This window comes from Propithecus coquereli, unplaced genomic scaffold (genome assembly GCF_000956105.1).
Source record: "Propithecus coquereli isolate 6110/MARCELLA unplaced genomic scaffold, Pcoq_1.0 Scaffold205, whole genome shotgun sequence".
In the NCBI taxonomy this organism is placed as follows: Eukaryota; Metazoa; Chordata; class Mammalia; order Primates; family Indriidae; genus Propithecus; species Propithecus coquereli.
In genome coordinates, this window is record NW_012145523.1 from 715,289 (window position 1) to 737,072 (window position 21,784).

The window sequence follows — 21,784 nt, forward strand, 5'->3', positions numbered from 1 at the left end:
AGAAGACTTCATAGAATGGTGACATTTGAGTTGAAACTTAAAGATAGCATTTTGGCCAACAGAGAAGAAAATTCCAGGTGAGAAAATAATGTAAGAAATGACACGAGGATCAAAAATCGCAAAGCAGAGACTGTGTCCTTTGTATCTCTATTTCCAGCCCTGGGCACAATTCTTGGTGCATAGTAGGTGCTCAATAAATGGGTGAGTGAGTGGGTTTTTGAAAGGAAGAAGAGTTAAAAGATAGATTAAGGGGAAGTCACAGAGCACCTCAGAAGTAACACTAAGCCCTTTCGTGGACACTTACTCTCAAAACCAGGATCCAGAGAAGGGTTCTGGATGCAGAGGTTGTGTGTGATCAAGGTTTGCTTACTGCCCAGCAATGTGCAGGGTGAATGGGGAAGGAGACTAGGGAACAGACCAAAGACCAAAACAAAAAACTAACGGACAGGCAAACAAAGCCTCTGTAAAAGTCCAGCCAAAAGAAATAAATGTCTGTGCTCTTCGAGCAGTGGCCAGGAGGAGAAGGGTTGTAATTCATGAAGCACTTCAGAAACAGAATCCACGGAATGACAAGACATGCGGCGTCAAACCTGGATAACATGGAAGACAGTGTCTCAGGTAACCAAAGGGCGGAGAGAGCGCAGCTGTGAAGCGCTGCAGTATCCCCGCCAGCCGCAGTTTCTCTTTCCGTGGTTTCAGTTACCCACAGTCAACCACATCCAAAAATAGGCGAGTGCAGTAAGATATTTTGAGAGAGAAAGAGACCGTATTCACATAACTTTTATGATAGTAGATTGTTATAATTGTTCTATTATTAGTTATTATTAATCTTTTACTGCATCTAATTTATAAGTTACATTTTATCATAGGTATGTATGTATAGGAAAAAAACCATAGTACATACAAGGTACTATCTATCCGTAGTTTCAGGCATCCACTGGGGGTCTTGGAACTTATCGTCCATGGATAAGCGGAGACTATTATAAGTTTCTGGCAGGTTGAATGAAGGGAGAACCTTGATCCCTTCTCTTCCTCTCTCTGCATTCCTGCTTCAACCCACAAAATAGGAATTTCCACCAACTTTCCCCTGTCTTGGGGAAGCCTGTGGCCTGGCTTCTCTTGCTCTGGGACCTGCCTGACCTTAAACTGCATGCATTCTCCTTCTCTACTCCTGCAAGAGGCTGTAGGTTCGTGTGGTCAGGGTCCAGAGCCTGCCTCCTTGGCAACACAAGCCTGGAGCCCACCCCTCCTCAATAATCACTTTCTCTCTCCTACCCTCGAAGGTGCTGGAGTCCTGCCATGCCCCTCCAGGCAGCTGGCTGACACAACACGATGTTTTCACCCCCACCTAGACACTTGTGTCGGTTCTCAGTTGGTTCAAAACCCAAAGAGGTAGAGAAGTGTGATTCATTAGCACTCCTAAGCCCAAGACTGAGTTTGAGGTACAACGAGTAGACTCAGATAAAGATGCCCAACAGAAAATTAAAATGTTTACCTGGAATTCAAGAGTGAGAGAGCAGGATAGGAGGTATAGAGTTGGAGCTGCTGGAAGACGAATGATGACAGAAACTCCAGTATTGGAGGAGATGAGCTCTGGGGAGAGCAGAGCGTCACACTCAACAGCACACCGCGCCAGACAGACGCAAATGGCAGGAGTGGAGGTGATCTGAAGGGCAGACAGCCCCTCCAAGGGGTCACCTACTACCCAACCCCAGGTGATTTCTGTCTTGAGGAATATGAACACACTATTGCCAGATCCTGTGAATTTTTTTTAAAGAAGCTTAAAATTCAAATTTTTGCATGCAATTTTCAGATTCCTAAAATATTACATGGGTCAAACAAAACAAATTTTGCAGACCATATCTGACCCACAGGCTGCCAATTGCAACTCTCAGTATAGAACAAGAAGGAAACAAGGTCAAGGGCAGAACATGCACGACCACTTATATTTGGGGTGTGAGGGATGGGAAGGAGACAAAAAGAAGACAGAGATGAGTGTGCATGAGACAGAAGGAAAACTAAGATGGTCTCACACCAGCAAGCCAACAAGGAGGAGGTGACTGGTCATGTCATACCACAGAGAGGTCAAGGGAACAAAGGGAAAAGTCAGCCTGTTGTAGTTGGCAATTGGGATGTCACTGATGACCTTCCGTTGCTAGTTTCAACAGAATGAAAGGCACATCTGCAAGGGATTCTGCCATGAGTAGGCGTGAAGAAGTGCAGGCAAGGAGCGCAAACGACTCTTTCCAGAACTGGGCGATACACGAAAGAAGCAGTGTGTGGGTCGGTAGTGTGAAGGGCCACCGAGGCCAGTGAAATTTTTTAGAACAAGGAAGACGAGATGTGTTTGAAGATGAGAAAAAGAAGTTCTGGATAACAACGAGAGAGAGAAGGTACCGAAAGAGGGAGCCAGTCTGGATGCACTGCAGAGTGAGTCAGAGGGGACTGATCACGGCAGGCACTAAATGGGGCCGAGGCAGCCCCGAGATGGGAGAGGTCGGAGAGGCGCAAATGCAAAGTGCAGGGGACAGAGAGAGGGCACTTGGCATCAACGGCCCCCACTCACGTGAGACCATAGGTGGCTGAGAAGGAAGAGGTGGTGGGGCAGCAGGATCACCAGGAAACCTAAGGAAGGTGGCGAAAGCCAGCAGCAGCCCACACCGAGGCAGCGTGGTCACGGAAGAGGACAAGCCGGGACAGCCGCAGGGCAGGAGGACTCTGCTGCAGTCAGAGGGTGGGAATTCCAGCGGACAGGGATGGTCTCAGCAGTGCCTGGGCCACTCAGCAGAGTGGAACTGACAGGTGGGAAAGGCATGTCAGTAAGGACAGGACAACAATGGGGGCAGGATGCTCACTCCTTGTGTGCTTTCCCTCAAAAACACACACAGCAGGCACAGCCGGGCTCCCGGCCACGCTGCTCAAAATAATGTGCATACGAAGGTCTTGTTAAAATGCAGATTATGACCCCATAGGTCTGGGTGGGGCGTGAGATTCTGCATTTATACAAAACAAGCTCCCAGGTGATGCCAAAGCTGCTGGTCCGTGGACCACTTGGATAGCAACAGTTTAAGGACTCACGTGGCCAAGTCCACGATGGGGGAGAGAGAAGAATGTCTGCTTCCATACACTTCGTGGCTAACTCTCAACCATCCACGCCAGTACGGGGGAGAGGGGCTCTATTCAAGGCTGGGGGTGGTTGAAGTGTGTTTTGTGCTTACTGGTCTTCATCCAACAGGTTTGCTCTCCTGATGACATTTGTTTACATTTTTATTAAAATGAACTTCTCTTTCCCGTGGTCAGAAGGAGAGGTAGCCAACTAGAGGTTGGATATTTGCCATATATAATAATACGAAGGATCATCCACATGTGAATGATGGAAAGTCAACAGGATTTGGACATTCGAAATGAATAAATAGTCCAATGAAACAAAGGTGAATGTTACCATGGGGGAACCCTGGACTTGGGGAAGGAGGAGATGGGTTAGTCCTAACTCTGCCATGGAGTGGCACTGGGGTCTCTGTCTCCCTGTACTTTTGTTACCTTCAGTGAAGGAGCCAGGCTGGAATTCACTATGGCCCTTTCTAGCTGTAATAGTCTACAGTTGTAACCTGGAGAGCGGTGACTACAGGGTTACCAGAACTGAACACACCTCCCCTTCCACCTCCTTTCATTCACCAAACATTCACTGAACTACGACGTGCAGCACCAGAGGTTGGTCTCACAACAGACCCAGTCCCTGTCCTCCAGCAGGTCCCAGTCCACTGGGGAGAGAAAAATGCAGTGCTGCCTGGTGAGTGCCAGGGTGGACATCAGCCTGGGGTACGAGGGGAACCCCCAGGAGGGCACAGACCCCAACTGAGGAAGGAGGCAAAAGGCTTCCCATAAGCAGTGAGCCAAGCTAAGTTTCAAAGAATGGGTAGAGTCGGCTCAAAAAACCAAACAAATAAACAAAAAAACACAAAGGAGGAATGAGCATGAAGGGTGAGAGTGAACAGTGATTAATTCAGCAGGGCAGGGGCAGGGCACAGTGGCAGCCTGGGAGGGACCATCCCCCTTTGCACAACCTTCTCAGCAACCCACAGCTGCTGCCGCTAAGGAGAGAGCAGACACAACCTGCCCCTGCCTTGCCCTCCCCAGTGAGGGTGCCGAGCAGTTTGTAACAGGGGCTCAACTCCTTGAACATCCAGCACAAAAAAACACAGAACAGGAGATCTAAAAGGGAGAGGAGAAGAGGGGGTAAAGACACCGAGCCTCCAAAAAAGGTATTGGTCAGCGTGGCCATGACTCTGGATCCCTAAGAAAAAACAACCACCACCATGACAGGTGCCAGAGCTGCGCACGGCAGGCACACGGGAACCGCCTCTTCCCAAGAGCCAAGCGCAGGCCAGGCCAGCGTCCTGTTTCCTTGCCAGTTTTCCCATGTAAATACTTATATGGGCAAAATAAAATATGCAGCCTTTATTGTAGTGCTTCTCAACCTTGCTGCTCATTAGAAATGCCTGGGGAACTTTTAAAAACTACCCACATTCAGGGGCTCTTCAAAAAGGTCAATGTCATGAAAAAAGAGTGGAGAGACTGTTCTAGATAAAGGAGACCACAGGAAACATGACAACTAGACGAAACGTGTGATCGTTGATTGGACCCTAGATTTAAAAAAAAAAAACTATAAAAAACATCATTAGGAAAACAGGGGAATATGGCCATGAACTATAATTAGGTGACACTATCATCGCCGTGTCCTTAGGTGTGATGACGGGATTGCAGCTGTGTCAGAGAAGGTGCTTGCGGAAGAGGAACCACAATGCGCTCAGCTGAACAGTCCCACAAAAGTACACCGTACGTACGCAAGGCGGCAAACTGTTAACGAGCGACGAATCTCAGCGAAGACTGCTAGGTGTTCACTGCACAGCTCTTTCAACATTCCCTCACATTTGACACTTTCCAAAACAAAAAGTTAAGTGAGACTCTTTGGGGATGGGGCCCTGCATCTGGATCCCTGCATTTAAAAGCTCCCCAGGGGATTCAAATGTGAATAATCCTTCATAATGTTATCTATTGCTGACATCAACCCTCACAGAAAGTCCCCGGCCAGCTTTCAGAGCCTTTAGGGTGCTGCAGGGCCACACTGTCCTTGACAGAGCCTTGTCGTCTGTACCCATGTTTCCAGGAGAGGAGAGGCTATGTCTACACCCCTCTCTGATGACCAGAGACTCATGGAGGTCCCAGAGGGGTCCTCCTGCTGTGTAGATGATGCAGTTTACTCACATAAGGCAGGACACACACCATTCCTTCGCCGGCCACCCTGTGCCTTGCCCCACACTGCGCACTCGTGTGACCCACGTGGCCACCTCCTGAACAGCAGGTCAAGCGCTCACTCCACTGAAGGTGCACCCCTGAGAGGCGCACAGACCACATGCAGGGTCCATTCCACCAAAACTCCGGCCTCGCTCATAGCATGACGGTACACCGTCGCGCACTGCGTGCAGCTGCCATGGGAGCCCGCAGAGCAGCGCGACTCGCGTGTGTTGGAGCGAGGGGTGTGCAGGTGCTTACCTTGTTCTGCCTAAATACCTGCTGCGTGATGAATCAGCTAGCGGCTGGCAACAGGGCTAACAGGATCAATAGTTGTGCAGAGCCAGGAAATAGCTCACCTGTGTGAAAATACTAGGAATATTTTTGCCTTGCGAAAAAGAAATGAACTCCTATCTTTCGGGGAAAAAAAATTGCCTTGGAAACTCTATTCTTAGCTCAAGAACCAGGTAGGGATACTTGAAAGAGGCAACCCGGCAGGTAAATGCACTGACGCCACAGAAATCAGTAGCTGCCCATCGTCATCGCCAGGCCTAAAAAACTACACACCGTGACAACTGACACTGCAAAGTGCTCTTTGGGGCTCTGTTTTTCAGACTTGGCCACACATTGGAATCACTTGGAGAGTTTTAAAAAATACTGATGCTGGGTCCCATCCCCAGAGATTCTGACTTAATTGGTTTGGGATGAAGTCTGGGCATCAGGATGTTTAAAATTTCCCCCCATGTGACTCTAATGTGTAGCAAAGTTTGACAACCTCTGCTAAGCAGGCTTCATCGCTCACATTCATTAACACATTGAAGCTGCCTGTGGTGGTCCAGCTGGTCTGGTGGCCACCTTGCACCTTGCACCTTGCTGTTCCTCCTCCCTCCGGGGGGCAAGGCCATGTAAGGTATGTGAACACCAGGTCATTGGCTTCTCACAATCTTCTGGCCCCTCAAAACAGAAATAAGGCTTTGACCAGCTGGGACAGATAGGCCTTAGGAGGTCAGAAGTGTTCCCAACTCTGGAAATAAGTAGGGCAGTGGCCTGCCCCCAGCTTGCACATTAGAACCAGCTGGGCAGCATTCGTAAAATGCTGAGGCCCTGGCCTCACCACCTAAGTTTCCAATTCAGCCATGAGGTTTGGACACAGAAATTAAAAGTCAGCCCTTAAAACCGTGTGTTTCTGCAGGCCCAGGGCAGCAGAGGGACAGGCTGCTGGCTGTGGGAACATCCCTGCAGCTTCTAACCGACCTGCAAGGACAGGAGGGAGAAAGAAGGGGGAGGGGAAGTGAGGGGAGAGTTAGGATCTCGGGGTCTGCATGGTCTCTAACAGAAGCTCTCCACGTGGCAGGCATTAGAACCCCCGGGAGCTTTCTGAAAACAGCACTGCATGCCCCCTTGTCTAATTAAGTGAGACTCTCTGGGGGTGAGGTCCTATATCTGGATCCCTGGGTTTTCAAAGCTCCCCAGAGGACTCAAACATGCTGCTGAGACTGAGAAAGCTGGTCCATGAGAACAAGCTCCTGACTGCTGCACTCTGCACCTACCTGGGCCTGTACCTGGGTGCCAAGGACGGAAGGCCACCTCTGCGACAGGCCAGCCTGTGGGCTCCCCAGGAGCATCTAGTCATGGGGACACTGGTGTAGGGAAACAGACATTCTCACACTGCTGGTGGGAATACTAATTGCTTCAACCTTTTTGGAAAAGTAATCTGGCAATTTTTAGAAAAACGCAAGTTCACATACTCTGTAGCCTGAGGATCACACTCCTGGCATAGAAGCACACAAAGGTGTTTATTACTAATATGGTCCAAACAAACAAAACTGAAAGCATACATGATGTCCATAAATATAGAAATGACTGAGTAAATTGTGTGTACTACTGAATGTTATGAAAGCTTGTGCAATTATTTTTAAGAGTGATCTATAGCTATTGACCTAAAGAAACATCCATGATGTAATGATATGTGGGGTGGGGCAGGGGGAAACTAGTTATAAAGGAACAATTTTTTCCATTATGGAGAAAAAGAAACAAACAAAAAACCCAACTCTGAGTGTGCATATGTATCTGTCTGTCTGAACGTGCATGGAGATGCGGTATAAACAAAGCCCACAAGGCCAGGCTTTTAATACGAGTTCTGTCACAGAGTTAGGAAGGAGCAGGGTGGGACAGTTTACTAACATTTTCTTCATATCATCGTGCATCATTTTATTAGTGAAAATTAGGACATACTACTTTTATAATTAAAACAATTAATTAAAAAAAAAAACAGCAAGCTCTGGGGTAGGACTGCCTGGATCCAAACCCGGCTGTGTATGTCATAGTTCAAGTTTGTAACCTCTCTGCCCCTCATTTTCCTTCTCAGTGGGAGCTTGGGGAACCACGGTGCTGTCCACATCAGAGGGCTGTTGTATTAGGTGAGAAGACCCAGCCAAGCACTTTCCACAATGTCTGGCATGTTACACGTCACACATAATTCTTTATAAATGGTGTTATGGACAAACTTTACTTAAGCTGCCGGGATGAGCTAAATGCTGTGTCCCCCCAAAATTCAGATGTTGAGACCCTACCTATGTGATGGTGTTATGAAGTAGGGTCTTTGGGAGGTGACTGGGATTAGATGAGGTCATAAGAGTGGGACCCTCATGAATGGGATCAGTATCCTTACAAGAGTTCCCAGCGAGCTCGCTTCCTCTCTCAACCATGTGACGACACGGTCAGAAGATGGCCGTCCAGGAACTACAAAACGGCCCTCTACAGACAAATCTGCTGGTGCCTCCATCTTCACGTCCCAGCCTCCAGAACTGTGAGAAATATATTTCTGTTGTTTGAGCCACACAACCATTTTGTTACAGCAGCACAAATGGACTGAGACAGCCACTGAGAACCTAACTCTTGGCTAACCTCACTTCCCTCGGCACAGACGAAGAGCCCAGGCCCCCTTCCACTCTCTGCGGAGCACAGCGATGCCCCAGGGCGGCCTCCCCTGAGACCTGTGCACCTAACAACTTCATCTGTGCAGCCTGCACAGCGCTACAGGTGGGTGGTCTGTGTTCTTTGTTACTTCCTTCAACCCCACAATGGGTCATGCTGTCCTGCTACTAAGTAACAGCTTCTGGGAAGTGAAGTGCTTGGGATCTCCTGGGAAGGGATGTCCTATAAACAAAAATAGTTACAATAATTATGTAACTTCAGCCCCACTCAGTAACTGGCACTTCTGCAGAATCTCATGTCACAGATGTATGTGGCCCTGACCCTGGGCCTGTTGGGGAGACAAAAACCAGAGCTAATTAGAATGATGGATGACCTGTGTTTTGTCCAAAGTGCACCAAGCCTAGGCTCGGGCAATGGCTCTGCGCCCTGCTGCCTGCAGGGGGTGTGGCAGCATGAGGGGGTGGGGCTGAGGACCGTCTGTTGGGCCATCTCCCCTGGAGAATGATGGGGGGAGACTTTACACGCTTTATCAAGTTTGCTTTTTATTCTGACAAACACGATAAAACCCAACTGAAAGAGGATCCAACTTTTGCCCTTGCTTTCTCTGAATTACACCTGTGATAATCGGAAAATGCTAGAAAAATCAAAACCCAGGGGCTCACTATTCACTCTAGTTGCTATTCACCAAGGAACAGAATTCAAGGGTAAGTCAATCATTTCTCCTAACCAAGGAGATGTTGTTTCCATGAAACCTCTCCTCTCGTGCACAGATCCTGTTACAGGCTGAAACATGCCCCACCCTCAAATCCATAAGTTGAAGTCCCAACCCTCGGTACCTCAAAATGTGATGGTATTTGGAGATAAGATCTTTAAAGAGGAAATTAGGGTTAAACGAGGTCATTAGGGTGGGCCCTAATCCCATATGACTGGCATCCTTGTAAGAAGAGGAGGTCAGAACACAAATACACACAGAGGGAGACCGTGTGAAGACGCAGAGAGAAGACGGCCAACCAAAGGCCAAGGAAAGAGGCCTTGGAGAAACCAGCTCTGCTGACACCTTGAACTCGTACTTCTAGCCTCCAGAACTGTGAGAAAATAAATTTCTGTGGTTTCAGCCGCCCAGCTGTGGTACCGTAACCCTAACTCCCGATCAAGGCTGTTACGCCAGTCCCGGCTCACCACTACGGCTCCCCAGGGGGCCAGCACAAGGGAGCACGGCGTCCTCTGAAGGCTCTTTCTCCAGAACCATCAGTGTCCCAATGGTCTGTTGAAATTGCCTTTGGTCAAAACCTCGGCCTGTTTTTGACTTGGAGGGTGAGAATCAGTCGAGAAGGGACGGTGCACACGAGGCTTACAGTGGGTCACATGGACGGGTAGGTGCTGGCATGTCAGGGATGGAGCCCAGGTGTGCTCTGAAAGTCTCGGTGGTGCAGAGGTGTCCAGGGAAGAGGAGGGCAGGGGTTTGGGATCAGAAGGAGATTTGAACCCACACCCTGCACTTACTGAGTGACCTGGGCAAGGGAACAACCCTGCCCATCTCTGCCTCACCACAGTGTGGTGAGAATGAGTGAGACATTGTGGCTAAAGCACCCAGCAGCCACCCAGTCACTGCAGAGTTTGTTCCACTCATTCATTCATTCACTCATTCTGTCAGCAAAGCATTACTGCCTGTGTGCTGTTTTCTCGGCAAAGTCCTGAGCTGTGAACAAGATACAAAGTCAGCGCCCTCACTAACTTTCTAGCCTGCAGAGGAAAGCAAACATTTGACAAATTATTAATATTATATTTTCCGATTTCCCCTCCCACACCATCTTCCTTTTAAAGCCCAGATTATTTGTGCTTCAAATATGTCACCAATAACTCAAAATAGCCCAATGTCCATCACTCTTGGTTTCCGTTAGCAGTTGACGTCGCCACTATCAGAAACATCTGAAGGACCACAATGGCACATATTAAAGTCCAGCGCATGCAGAGGATGGCACTGATCCTCCGAGAAGATACATTGCTTGTCATTTCATCAGTACATCCTGCTGATGTAATTTGAACCATATATGCCCTGACAGCAGGAATCTGCCTAAGTGGCTCCTTTTTTCAGTTCTCACTGGGACACCAGTGGCACTGGCGCTACCTTATACTGATACACTGAGTGGTAACAGCAGTGACGTCACCACTCGAAGGCCACAATAGCAGAGTTGGTCTTGCTGCATGTTCCCCGCCCACCTCCCTGTGCTATAATCGGTGATCATTGTCCTCCAGAATTTCATCATTGCTTTGACCACTTGGCAGATACAGAAAGGGAACAGTGTGGTTTTTCTGTCCCTTTATAATAATGGCACTTTGCATTTGTATAGCACATTTAACTTATTCAGTGCATTTTCTTGTCTATTGCCGGGTCTTATCCTAATGAAACAAAACTCCATGTGTTGTGTAATTGTCTGTGCCATAGAGACAGCTTAGGAATCAGAGCCAGTGAAACTCTGTGCTGGAGGAGAACCAATGCCCCAAATTGCTTGAAGAATAACAAGTCCCATATAAGTTACAAATGGAGCCGGCATGGTAACGCAGCCCTGCAGCTTGTCTGTGGGGAGAAGATACATGAGGAGCACGCGAGTCAATGCAGCACAAGCCGGAGCCTGCACGAATTCTCGTCCTCACCCCCAGGCTCTCCCTGTTGCCCCTGCCCAGATACAGGCTGGTGCCAGTTTGAACTTCAGGGAGGGCAGTAGGAGTTGGAGAGACTGTATAATACTGCAGAGAATAAGAAGTGCTTAGGGTTTGGTAATATTGGCCCATTTCGTGGCCTAGAAACGCGACCCAGAAACGTTTCCTGCTTCTTCAGCAACTTGGAAAAGGGCAAGAATGAGTATCTGGAAAGGTGAGCATTCTGGGGGTTGAAAAACAGAATTTTTACTTCTCAGCACATTTTGGAAAAGGGAGCATCCGGAAGCAAAGTTCCCACCAAGAAAAACTAGTTGTTCTCGGGTTACGCGCAATGAGCCGCCCTGCTGGGCTGGCCGTCTCCCTTCAGTCAGCTTAGGCGCCGGCTGGCAAATTAGTGCTTTTCCTCTGGCGCCATTTTGAAAATGATGGCTTGCCAAAGCACGCCCTGGGGAACAGAGAAGGTGCGAATGCCTCCCCACCTGCCTTACTGAAGCCTGGCAGCACATCAGAATCAGCTGTTAGGAAACCCCATGCCCAGGCTACTCCAGGCCAACGAAATCAGAAGTTCTGCGGGTGGGACCGAGGCAACAGCATTTTCCAAGCTCCCCAGGTGATTCCAGTGTATAGCCAAGGTTGAAAACTTGCACTCTACCTCTGCTACCGCGTTCACCCACTGGGCACACAGGGTGCTGTGACGTGACGAGCACATCACACATACCTGCCACTGGCCTTTCTCTGGTCTCCTCCACGTGCCTCAATCCCATGCTCGGCAGTGAGAATTCTGCCTCACGCATTATGAAAATGACAGTACGTGGCACTATGTGGGTGCCAGCCTCACGTTCACTAGTCCATTTGGCTAATTAACATGAATGAGACCCCATACCAGGCAATGTAGCAGGTACAGAAATTAGGACATGATCCCTGCCTGCAAGAATATAACTGTGTAAGATATCTGTACACGCAACTGTACTATAAGGTTTTGTGTGATCAGGACTTTGATGAGGGACTTCCGGGCAGGAATGCAGAGAAAATGCAAGATCTTGTTTAGCTGGACTGAGCATGCCTTCACAACGGACACACACACACACACACACACACAACCTTCCTCAGCACCTAGTACTGGACTATGTACATGGTAGGTGCTAAATGAATTCCAGTGGCATTAATCAGTAAATTTTAAAACTGGTACCCATTGGGTTCCATCCAGGCCAACACCTGGGACTTCTCAGCTCCCTCCAACCCCTACCATGCCCAGCCTCCTCCAGGTACCATCTACTGTCTCTCAACCTGTGACACCTTGTGTCACTTCTCCCCCACCTTACTCTGCTGCCCTTGGCATTCCGGGTGCACATCAGCAGCTGTGAGCCCTGCACTGGCTTCTCTGCTGACGTCAGGGAGGCTGGTCCTCCCTGAGATAGAGATCTGCAGCCGTCCCCCATGCCCTTCTCTCTGGAATAAAATCCCTGAGGGTTTTTTATTATTATTTAAATAGATTCAGAGGGTACAAGTGGTTTTCTGTTACATGGATGAATTGCACAGTGGAAAAGTCTAGCCTTTCATGTACCCATCACCTGAATAGCATACATTGCACGCCCCCCACCTCCTCCCCCTTCCGAGTGTCCAACATCCATCAAGTCACTCTGTCCGACCATGCATACACATTGCTCAGCTCCCACTCGTGAGTGAGAACAAAAATCCCTGAGTTTTAACTGAGCACACAGGTCCCCAAAAGAAAGACTAGATGTGGCTGTTTGCCTAAGATCTTCCCAGGAGTTGAGAGGAAGTGGTGTGTGCCACTCCTGAGTCGTGTCCTTCAAGGAAATGGCCCCTTTCCCCTCCTCTCCTCCATCCTGCTCCTTGAAGGGAGGTCACGGTGTGATGTCCTTGAGGACCATGAGGACAAGGATATGCTCTAACAACGACAGAGTTCCAAAGGTGGAGGAACCTGGGTCTCTGGATGACCTTGGGAGGCAGAGTCCTGCCCAGGCCCCCGCCAGCCCAGACAGGGTCCCCCAGACGGAGTGTGCTTGCCGTGTCCCAGCCACAGCTCTGCCGGGTCTCTTTACTCACGGGCGAACCCATATCCCAGTGCACTGTCCTGCCTCCCACACGTCCCACAGCGCCGGAGCTCCTCATTACATTCAACAGAGGAGAAGGACATCACAAAAACCCAAATTGCTTCTGTCAGAACGGTCAATGATTTGGTGACTTCTCACAGTGAAACTGCCCAGAGTCTATAAATCTTTACGGCTTGGAAAGTCCGGCTGTGAGAACCCGCTTTGCCAATGAGCGCAGGAAGTGGACCAGCCTCCTTTTTTCTGGTCTGCAGTCTGTGGCGACTACAGGGGAGACTGAGTGATCATCATACTCTTTTCTGACCCTGCAGAGATTGGCTCCTAGGGTCAGGGCAAGAAGCTCTGTAAAAACATGAAAAATAGCTGGCTCCCGTGGACGTAAGCAAACAGAAGCAGCAAGGGGTGAGGAGAATGAATGTGGACTCGAACCAGACCAACGAGCTGACCTTGAACAAAGTATATACACCTGTGAACAGATAATTCCACCCAACTCACAGGGTTGCTGTGAAGATTCAGTTCACAGCAGTTCCAGGCCTCTCCGCAAACCTACCGAACCTGAACTTACAGAATGGAGGGGGGTCTATTAGCCAGGGCTCTCCAGAGAAACAGAACCAACAGGGGCTGTGTTTGTGCAGGGGGGTGTGTATGGAGAGACAGAGGGAGAGAGAGCGATTCATTTTAAGAAGTAGGCTCACGCAATTGTAGGGACTTGGTGAGTCCAAAACCTGCGGCGTGGGCTGTAGGCTGGAGACCTGGGGAAGAGCGGACACTGCAGTTGACGTTGCAGTTGCCATCTGAAGGCCGCCTGCTGGCGGAATTCCCTTTTGCCTATGGGAGGCCCGTCTTTTTCCCATAGGATGAGGCCCACCCACATTGGGGAGAGCAATCTGCTTTACTCAAAGTCTACCAATTTAAATGTTAATCTTGTCCAAAAAACACATGCACAGAAACAACTAGAATAATCTTTGACCACACATCAGGGCCTAGCCAAGTTGACACATAAAATTAACCACCATGGGTGGGGAGGAATCCGTTCATTTAATAATCTATCCAGATGTGATGTGCGGCACAGCCAGGTTTGAGGACCACTCTCAGAGGTGCGCCCTGAGGTCACTGCCGGCTTCAGGGTTTGGCCCCCCACTGCCATGAGAGCTGCTGGGTTTCCATGCTTTGTGGAGCTGGTTGTGCCTGCCCCACATTTATCTCCAAACCAACCTTCTGTCACGTCTCAGGCCAGGAGGATGTTCTCTCCACACACGGCCAGGACAGAGCAAGCTGAGGAAGTGTTCCTCGAGTCCAGGGCTCACCTCATCATGGGCTGTCTGCAAAGGAGTCGGCAGCCGGCCACGTCTGCCTGACTGTCAACTCCTCTGGGAGGAAGCTCTTCTTCCTTTTGCCTCTCCCTCCACAGACCCAATTCTCCAGACCCCGGGAGCCACCGCAGGAGCTGCGTATGAATCCCAGCTCATCCACCAACATTCTCATCGCCCAATATTTCCCAGCGTGCTTCTCCACCCCGCCACCCGTTGGACATTTTCAAAATACGGACGACTGGACCTGCCCAAGAACTACTGCAGCAGAACTCCTGGAAGTGGCTCTTAAGCAGATGTATGCTGAAAAATCTCCACAGGGGATTTTGATACGCAAAATGATTAGAAACCACCCGTTCCACCAATGACAAATATAAAAGACCAGCAGACTCTAATGTTTGCTGCTTCCGATAGGATGGGATTTTCACAGTCAGGGCAGCAAAGCCTCACTGAAGAATAGCCACACCCTTTGCCCTGTGACTTTCTAGTCTCTCCCACCCTGGCCCTGGGCTTGGCCTCATGACTTGCGTCAGCCGACAAGATGCACCTCTTCTCTCGCTCCTGTGAGGCCGTGGGAACAGGCCTGGGCTAGTCGCTGGAGGATGAGACGTGGAGCAGAGCTAACCGCCCCAGCTGAGGCGACTGAGATCAGCTAAGGGGCTGCTGCCTGCCAGATATATGCAGACTCCAGACGAGACCAGAAGAACCCCCTCCGCCCCAGCCCAGCCAAGATCAACAGAACCAACCAAATGACCCATGAACTCATGAGAAAGATGAAAGCTGGTCGTCGTAAGCTGGTTTGATACCTGGTCATCAGGGCACTAACAAGGACAGAGCCAACCAGCTACCCAGCTTCAGGTGAAGGGCCAGCACCCACGTGTTAGGGATTTGCTTGTAACGTTCTTTCCTTGGCCTGCTGCAGCCCTCGGGGAGGAGTGAGGCGAGCACAGGGCACTTTCTCCAGCCCCTCCAGCCTCCGGTTCAGCAACCCCTTGACAGCACCACCATTTACGCAGCAAGGAAAATCTTCCATCTTCCCCTCTGACTAACAAGGAGTTTGCCACAGAAACTGTCTGAAAATAAATTATACATGAGACACGGTTTCTGAACTAGTTACAAGTTTTCTTCCAAGATATTTTTACTTGTCTTCAAATATTCCCTCCAGGGGTGAACTACCCTACCAAGAAGTTAAATGGAATTAGAGAAGAGCCTTAAAAGAATCCACTTGGCTCCATCAACAGTGAGCCAAGCATATCTTAGGGTCCCTGAGGCCCTGTGTGGCTTTTGGTATTTGTGTCTTCCCTTTAAAATAAAGGGGCCCTTGGGCTGCAGTGTTCGTTCTTAAGCAGCGTGTTCCAATAAGAGCCAACAATTTCCCCTATAACGTGGTGATTAAAAATGTAGACTCTGGTCAGATAGATTTGCCTTCAAATCGCAGCTCTACCACTTAAGAAATATGAGACCCTGGAATAAGCACTTAACCTCTCTAAGCCTCAGTTTCCTTATCTGTTAAGTGGGGCTTTTAATAGTGACTATTTCATAGGGTGGTTGTGGAATTAAAAGAATTAATACTTTAAGAAGCATATAGTAGTCATGCAAGAAGCACAAGCAGCCACTATTACTGTCACACTTTAGAAATCCCCCAAGCAACAGAGAATTCTGATCTGGAAAACTCCTCTGCATCAAGGATGGTCTCTCTAAATCATTCCACACAATTGCCTCCGAGTTTATGTGTCCCTTTCCACTATATTATGTCTCTCAATTAAAATATGCCATTACCTCCAGAGCCCTGCAGGAAGAACTGCATTAACAGCTAAAAAGACTTGCAATCAAGTCAGTCCCTTGCGGCGGGGAGTGCCAGTAAGGAGAGAGAAGCACCATCATCACCAGCCTTCCCAGGAGTTAACGCACGACAAATACTGTGCACCAAAGCAGCGTGGATCTTTCTGTAGGTTCTGGGATATAAATGCATGTAGTATGGCCCTCTCTTAGGCCATAGAAATTGAGACAAAGCATGAAACCATCTCTTTGTAAATTTGTAGAGTCAGAAAATGGCTGAACTCTGGCAAAAAGTAACATCGGTTTTAAGAAGAAAGATTTCTTCCCCCTTATAAAAGTGGCACATGATTATGGTATCAGTTAGCTATGGCCATAATGATGTTACACAACAAATCACTCCAAAATTCAGTACCATAAAACAACAATCATTTATACGTGCTCATGCATCTAAGGATGGCTGGCAGTCACCAGATCTAGCAGGCTGGCTCTGAGCTGCAGGTGGGCTCAGGTGGGCTCCCCATGCCTCTCGTCCTCCCTGCACCACTGGGTAAGCCTTTCCAGTGGGAGAATTTCAGGAGGGAGAGCAGAAACACCCAACGACTCTTACAGCCTCCTCCCGCACTCATACGCCTGCCCACATTCCAGTGGGCAAATCCCGTCACATGGCAGAGCCCAGCCTCAGTGGGGAAGGGAAATACTCTGCTTCTAGCAGGAGGAACTGCAAAATCATCTTGCAAAGGGCACGGATGCCAGGCAGAGCAGGCTTCAGGGGCCTGTGACCTCTGCAGTTGCACGGGGCCCTGGGCTGAGAAGGGCCCCACCTTCGGTTAAACGCTCTGCTGTCAGTTTCTAACACGGAGCCTTATGTTGTCATTTTTCACTGGGCCTTCCAAATTATGTAGCTGGTCCTGGACACAGAGGAAGGTGAAGAATTGGGAATAATAATGTGATCTTCTCGTTTAACAAAACTGACTTTTCACTGAAAGTGTCACATCCATTCTCCATCTCCTCCAACCCCTGCTTTCAGAACCACATCAGGAATTTCTGCGAAGGATTCAAGCTGCTACTCACAGCTTCACTCCACACCATGACTCCTCCCTAAGACAGAGGTGTGGCTCCGAGAAGCTTCAAAGAGGGAGAGGCATAATAGGTAGCCATTAGTGGGACCACCCGGTGTGGTCTTATGACCCCTGCATTCTTTCCAGTATTAAACCTGGAACATCTGCCCCCCCAATGAACTCAATACCCCCACCCACTCCCAACCCCATAAGCACTCTCTTCCTCCACGTCCTAATGAGCATGCTCAATGGGAGAAGGAAAATTATCCATCCACATAACTTTCTATATCCACAAATGTCAAAAAGCCTTCGGTGGGGCTGGACATTCTCTTGGGGACATCAGGACATGCACTGGAGAATCACAGAATAGGCAAGCCAGAGGGGAATCCCAAACTATGCAACTAAGTCTCCACCCATCCTCGGGCAGGCTCAGTCTAACTCTAATTACCCAGACAAATGCTTGTCTAACTTGGTCTAAGGAATGTGAGCATTTCATAGCCCCCCCAGGACAACCAATCCCCAGCTGTGACAATCACTGCTGATGGAGCAAGTTTCTCTTTATTTTCGTGTCAACCTCTTGGGCTCGTACTTATGCTCATTTCCTCAAACCACTCACTACACTTGCAGATGCAATGGGCGTCAGCCTCCTCCCCGCAAGAACCCTTTCTGTGCCTGCAAGTGGCCATCAAACCAACCTCTGCCATCCGCCATGCTTCCCACTCCACACCTGTACTTTATAGTGTCCCCATGGGGCCCACGACATGCTCCGGTGGGGAGAGCCACATGGGGAAGCAAGTGGCTCTTGCCACAAAAACATGAATCACGAGCACAAGTCAACACAAGCATCCTGCAATTCAGACAATTACCCAAAGAACACATTTTCTGATAATTACTGAGCTAAAAATGGATCCACTTTGAAAATCCCTTCCTTTCTCCTGAGAAAGCTGAGGAGGTGGTTTAACAACAATCAGCTGCTGAGATGCATCACATTCTGGGCTGTTTAGGAGGCCAGTTCCAAGAAATTTCTTGGAAGGTACAGTTCCCAGAAGGTGGTGACACTAACTAGACCTGTTAACCTCCCCACAAACCCAACACATGCTCACGGCTTGGGAATCGGAACTCAGAAGCCCAGTCAAAGTGAGAGAACCCCGGGGGTTGGGGAGAGGGGGAGAGGCCCAGGCTGGCCCACCTTGTGACACTGCTCAAATCTCAAATGACACTCACCTAAGAGTGACACTGCTCAAATCTCAAATGACACTCACCTAAGAAAACGGGAGGGGACACTAAGGGGAGTTGCCACCAGCCAAGGATTATCTCGGCCTGACTCATCACCAGGTGTTTGCTTAGGGATGTTCTAACGGGTTTTAGGTAAGAGTTAAGGGATAATAATAACCTTTAACATGCATTGAGCACTTATGTGCCAGATCCACACACATTATCTCATTTAATTTTCACAATAACTCTGTAAGTGCGATACTTTTTATTATTACCCCTACTTTACGGCCACACTGAGGTACACACCGTGGGTTACACAGATGACAGTAAGGACAGAGGCGGGATCTGGAAGCAGCACAAGTTTGCACACTTCACCACCTTCTGATTCTGAAGGGCCCAGAATTGACTGAGAGCCGGTGCTAGGGAGGTTAAGATACAGACCCCAAGAGGACAGAGGGCATAAGCATGAAGGAAAAGATGGGACGGGAAAAACTGTAGGTTAGAGATCTTCCGTGTGAATAATGAATACCATATAGAGTTAAATTTGACTTTAAAATACAAATCTTAAATAAGTAGTAAATGTAGTAAAATATGCAAATTTTGTGCTATGTCATGGACACTACTGACATGAAGAAACAAAGATTATTGCCTATCCCAGTGTTACCAACAAGAATGATTTTGATTACAGAAGTGCCAAAAAATCAGCACTCATTCATTCACTTACTTAATAAATATTTACTCGACACCTTCAACGGGCTATACACTGTTCTGCATTCTATGTCTCCAGTCACGACAGTGAACAGAACAAAGTCAAAGATCTCCTGGAATTGGCCTTCTAGTGAGAGGAGACAGGCCTGCATGCCCAGTACCTGAATGACTCTGTGAGAATACAGAGGGTTTCTAAATTAAGCTAAAGAACACGTGAGCCACAGCAAGACCTCAAGGGCCAGTCAGAAGCACCTACAATTTGAAATCACATTTGGAAAGAAATCATGTTGACATTGCCGAAAATGATCTCAGGTATTCAGGGAATACAGAAAAACTAACAGGCAAATGTTAAAAGTAGACTTGCTTATGGCAAGAGGAATGGAGTAGAAGGAAGATTCCACAAAGAAATAAAGCTGCAGACACAGGGCTTGTTAGTGAAGGGGTGCAGGCTGCCCCGTCAGCTCCCCACGGGAGCTAGAAAACTGTGAAGCTGTAGAAGGTGTGATCACACGCAGTTACAACACCTAAAGTCTTGAAGTCCAGGTTTCAGGTCCTCTGATGTCTGTCTTTTCTCCCTGGAATTTTCCTCGACAATGAGCAGCAATTGCATGGAACTTGCCAGAAGCCACAGAGGCAGTGGCGGGTGGTGGGGAGGAGTATGGGTAAATAAAAGGGCAAAAAGCAGAAAGGGTACCAGGAATACAATGTTTCCTGGAGTAAAATGCCTCAGTCTACTGTCTATAGAAAGTTATGTTAACTATATGCAAATTTGCAAGCAGTAATGCTAATGCTTGCATAGCATGCTTACCTTCATACCCTTGCTCTGACCTTTGAAAGGCCTAGGGTCATAAGGAGGTGGCTGCAGGACCTTCACCACTGCCTGCTGTCTGGCCAGAGCCCATGGTCAGACAGTATAAGGACGAGCAAGGCTAAAATGCATTGGATACAGAACATCGCTCTGCCAGACAACACAGGATGGTACATGCAGGATGGTGGAAAAAACCCTTTCGGCATTTGAAAGACAAACTGGTTTTGTCCTGATCCATTCTATGCCACTTATGTGTCAGTCTTAAAGGACAAACCAGAAACTTTAATAGAAGTGCTGGTTTGAGCAGGTTATGGGTATCTAAGATATTATCTGGGAAAATAATTTACAAATTCATGAATTCATATTATAGGTACATTTTTAGATCATTTTTTATTCCTGGGATCACTAATATTTTCATATAAATATCTCACCTGAGCATACTTCCCTGCCGTGTCATACAAGATATGGAATTCTAACATACTGAGTTTCTTAGAAGACAATAATTAACTAGAAAAATAACTAGCTTCTTGGTTAAACTCTCTCCCAGTGGAAGGTATCATTATTGAAATACAGAAAAAAACTTCAGAAGCTTGCAAAATGTTTTCCCTTTGTATCACTGTTGGCATAGCATTTGATTTCTGTCCTATTCACAGTAAGGATTAAAAATGCCTTTTGGACTGACAGGTAGCTTTCCAGTGAGTGGCCTGCAGTCCATCCACTCTGTACGTAGGATAGGCGTGTCCTGTGGCTCAAGGCTAGGGGCATCCCTTATTTTGCCTGCAAGTTGCTGTTCTCTACATCTTGCTGCAAAAAAACATGCACTTTCTTGACTAGAGACAGATCAGTCTGTCTGCCACGGGAGCCCCCAGCTATGTCGCCCAGCTGTACTAAATACCAGGCCGGAGCCGCATGTGCACGCCTGTGCGTCCTGAATGAGCTTGGGGAAGCCGTGACCAACTGCCCATCCATTCAGAGCAACCCTCTGAGTGGCGTGGCTCCCCCTTTCATAACATCTCCTATTCCCACCCTTCCAACACTCCCAATGATCTTGCCAATCGAATTGCAAAGCTGAGTGACAGGTTGAAAGCTCAAAGGAAACCCAGCATCCAGTTAAAAACTTCCCAAGGTCAGTAGGGAGCGTTCCGAGCCCAGCACCAGACAGGAACAAAGGCTAGGAGGCGACAGCAGCCGGAGATGCCATCCATCATCGGGCGAAGACAAAGAACCTCTAACTCCAACCAGAGAGCCCTTCGGTGTCGTGCTGACACTTTGATTGATGGCCACCCCTTTTAATTAGCTCCTCTTGTCTCTGAAAGTTTCCAAAGAACTGATGGCTTGCTCCCACCTCCCCCTCCCTGCCACCATTTGCCCACACTGGGCACCACCAGCCTCTTCTCCTGTGTGCCCACCAACCGCCACGTGAGCCTCCATTCTCTGCCATGAGGCCACCACACTGACCTTTCGCAGAAGGAAGCAGATGCGCTCGATGTTCCTCAGCCGTTCCCTCTGTCAGGATGCACAAGAAAGGAAGGAGGGGGGGTTAGGGGTTCTGGCTGAAATAACATGAGAAGCCCCCACAATCAGCCACAGTAGAGGTGGAGAACTCACCAGAGACCCCTCCTGGGCACACAGCTAGCATGCTCCCACCCAGTGGCTTTTTCCAACAGTTTCTGACTTTCTTCCGTCTACCTTGTTACAGTCATTTGCTCTTTTTTTTTTTTTTCTTATTATTCCAGGGTTTTGTGAGGGTACAAACATTATAGTTACACTTTGTGTCTTTACCTCACCCAAATGCGGGTTAAAGGCATGCCCTTCCCTCCCTTTAGTGCTCCCCATGTCCTTTAGTTGTAGCTTTGCCCCCCCATCCCCCTAATCCCTAGAGAGTATTTCTGCCATGTGATCACCCTCATGGACACTACTGACATGAAGAAACAAAGATTA

General features: G+C 48.6%; 1 protein-coding gene across 1 annotated transcript in view; it reads right to left on the minus strand.

The window, feature by feature from the left end:
- CNIH3 (cornichon family AMPA receptor auxiliary protein 3) overlaps positions 1–21,784 on the minus strand; it is a 90,250-nt gene that overhangs the window by 24,375 nt on the left and 44,091 nt on the right. Inside the window, exon 3 of the mRNA XM_012644055.1 lies at positions 21,302–21,349. Within this exon, the coding sequence (XP_012499509.1) occupies positions 21,302–21,349 (48 nt within the window). The remainder of the gene's footprint in view (positions 1–21,301; positions 21,350–21,784) is intronic.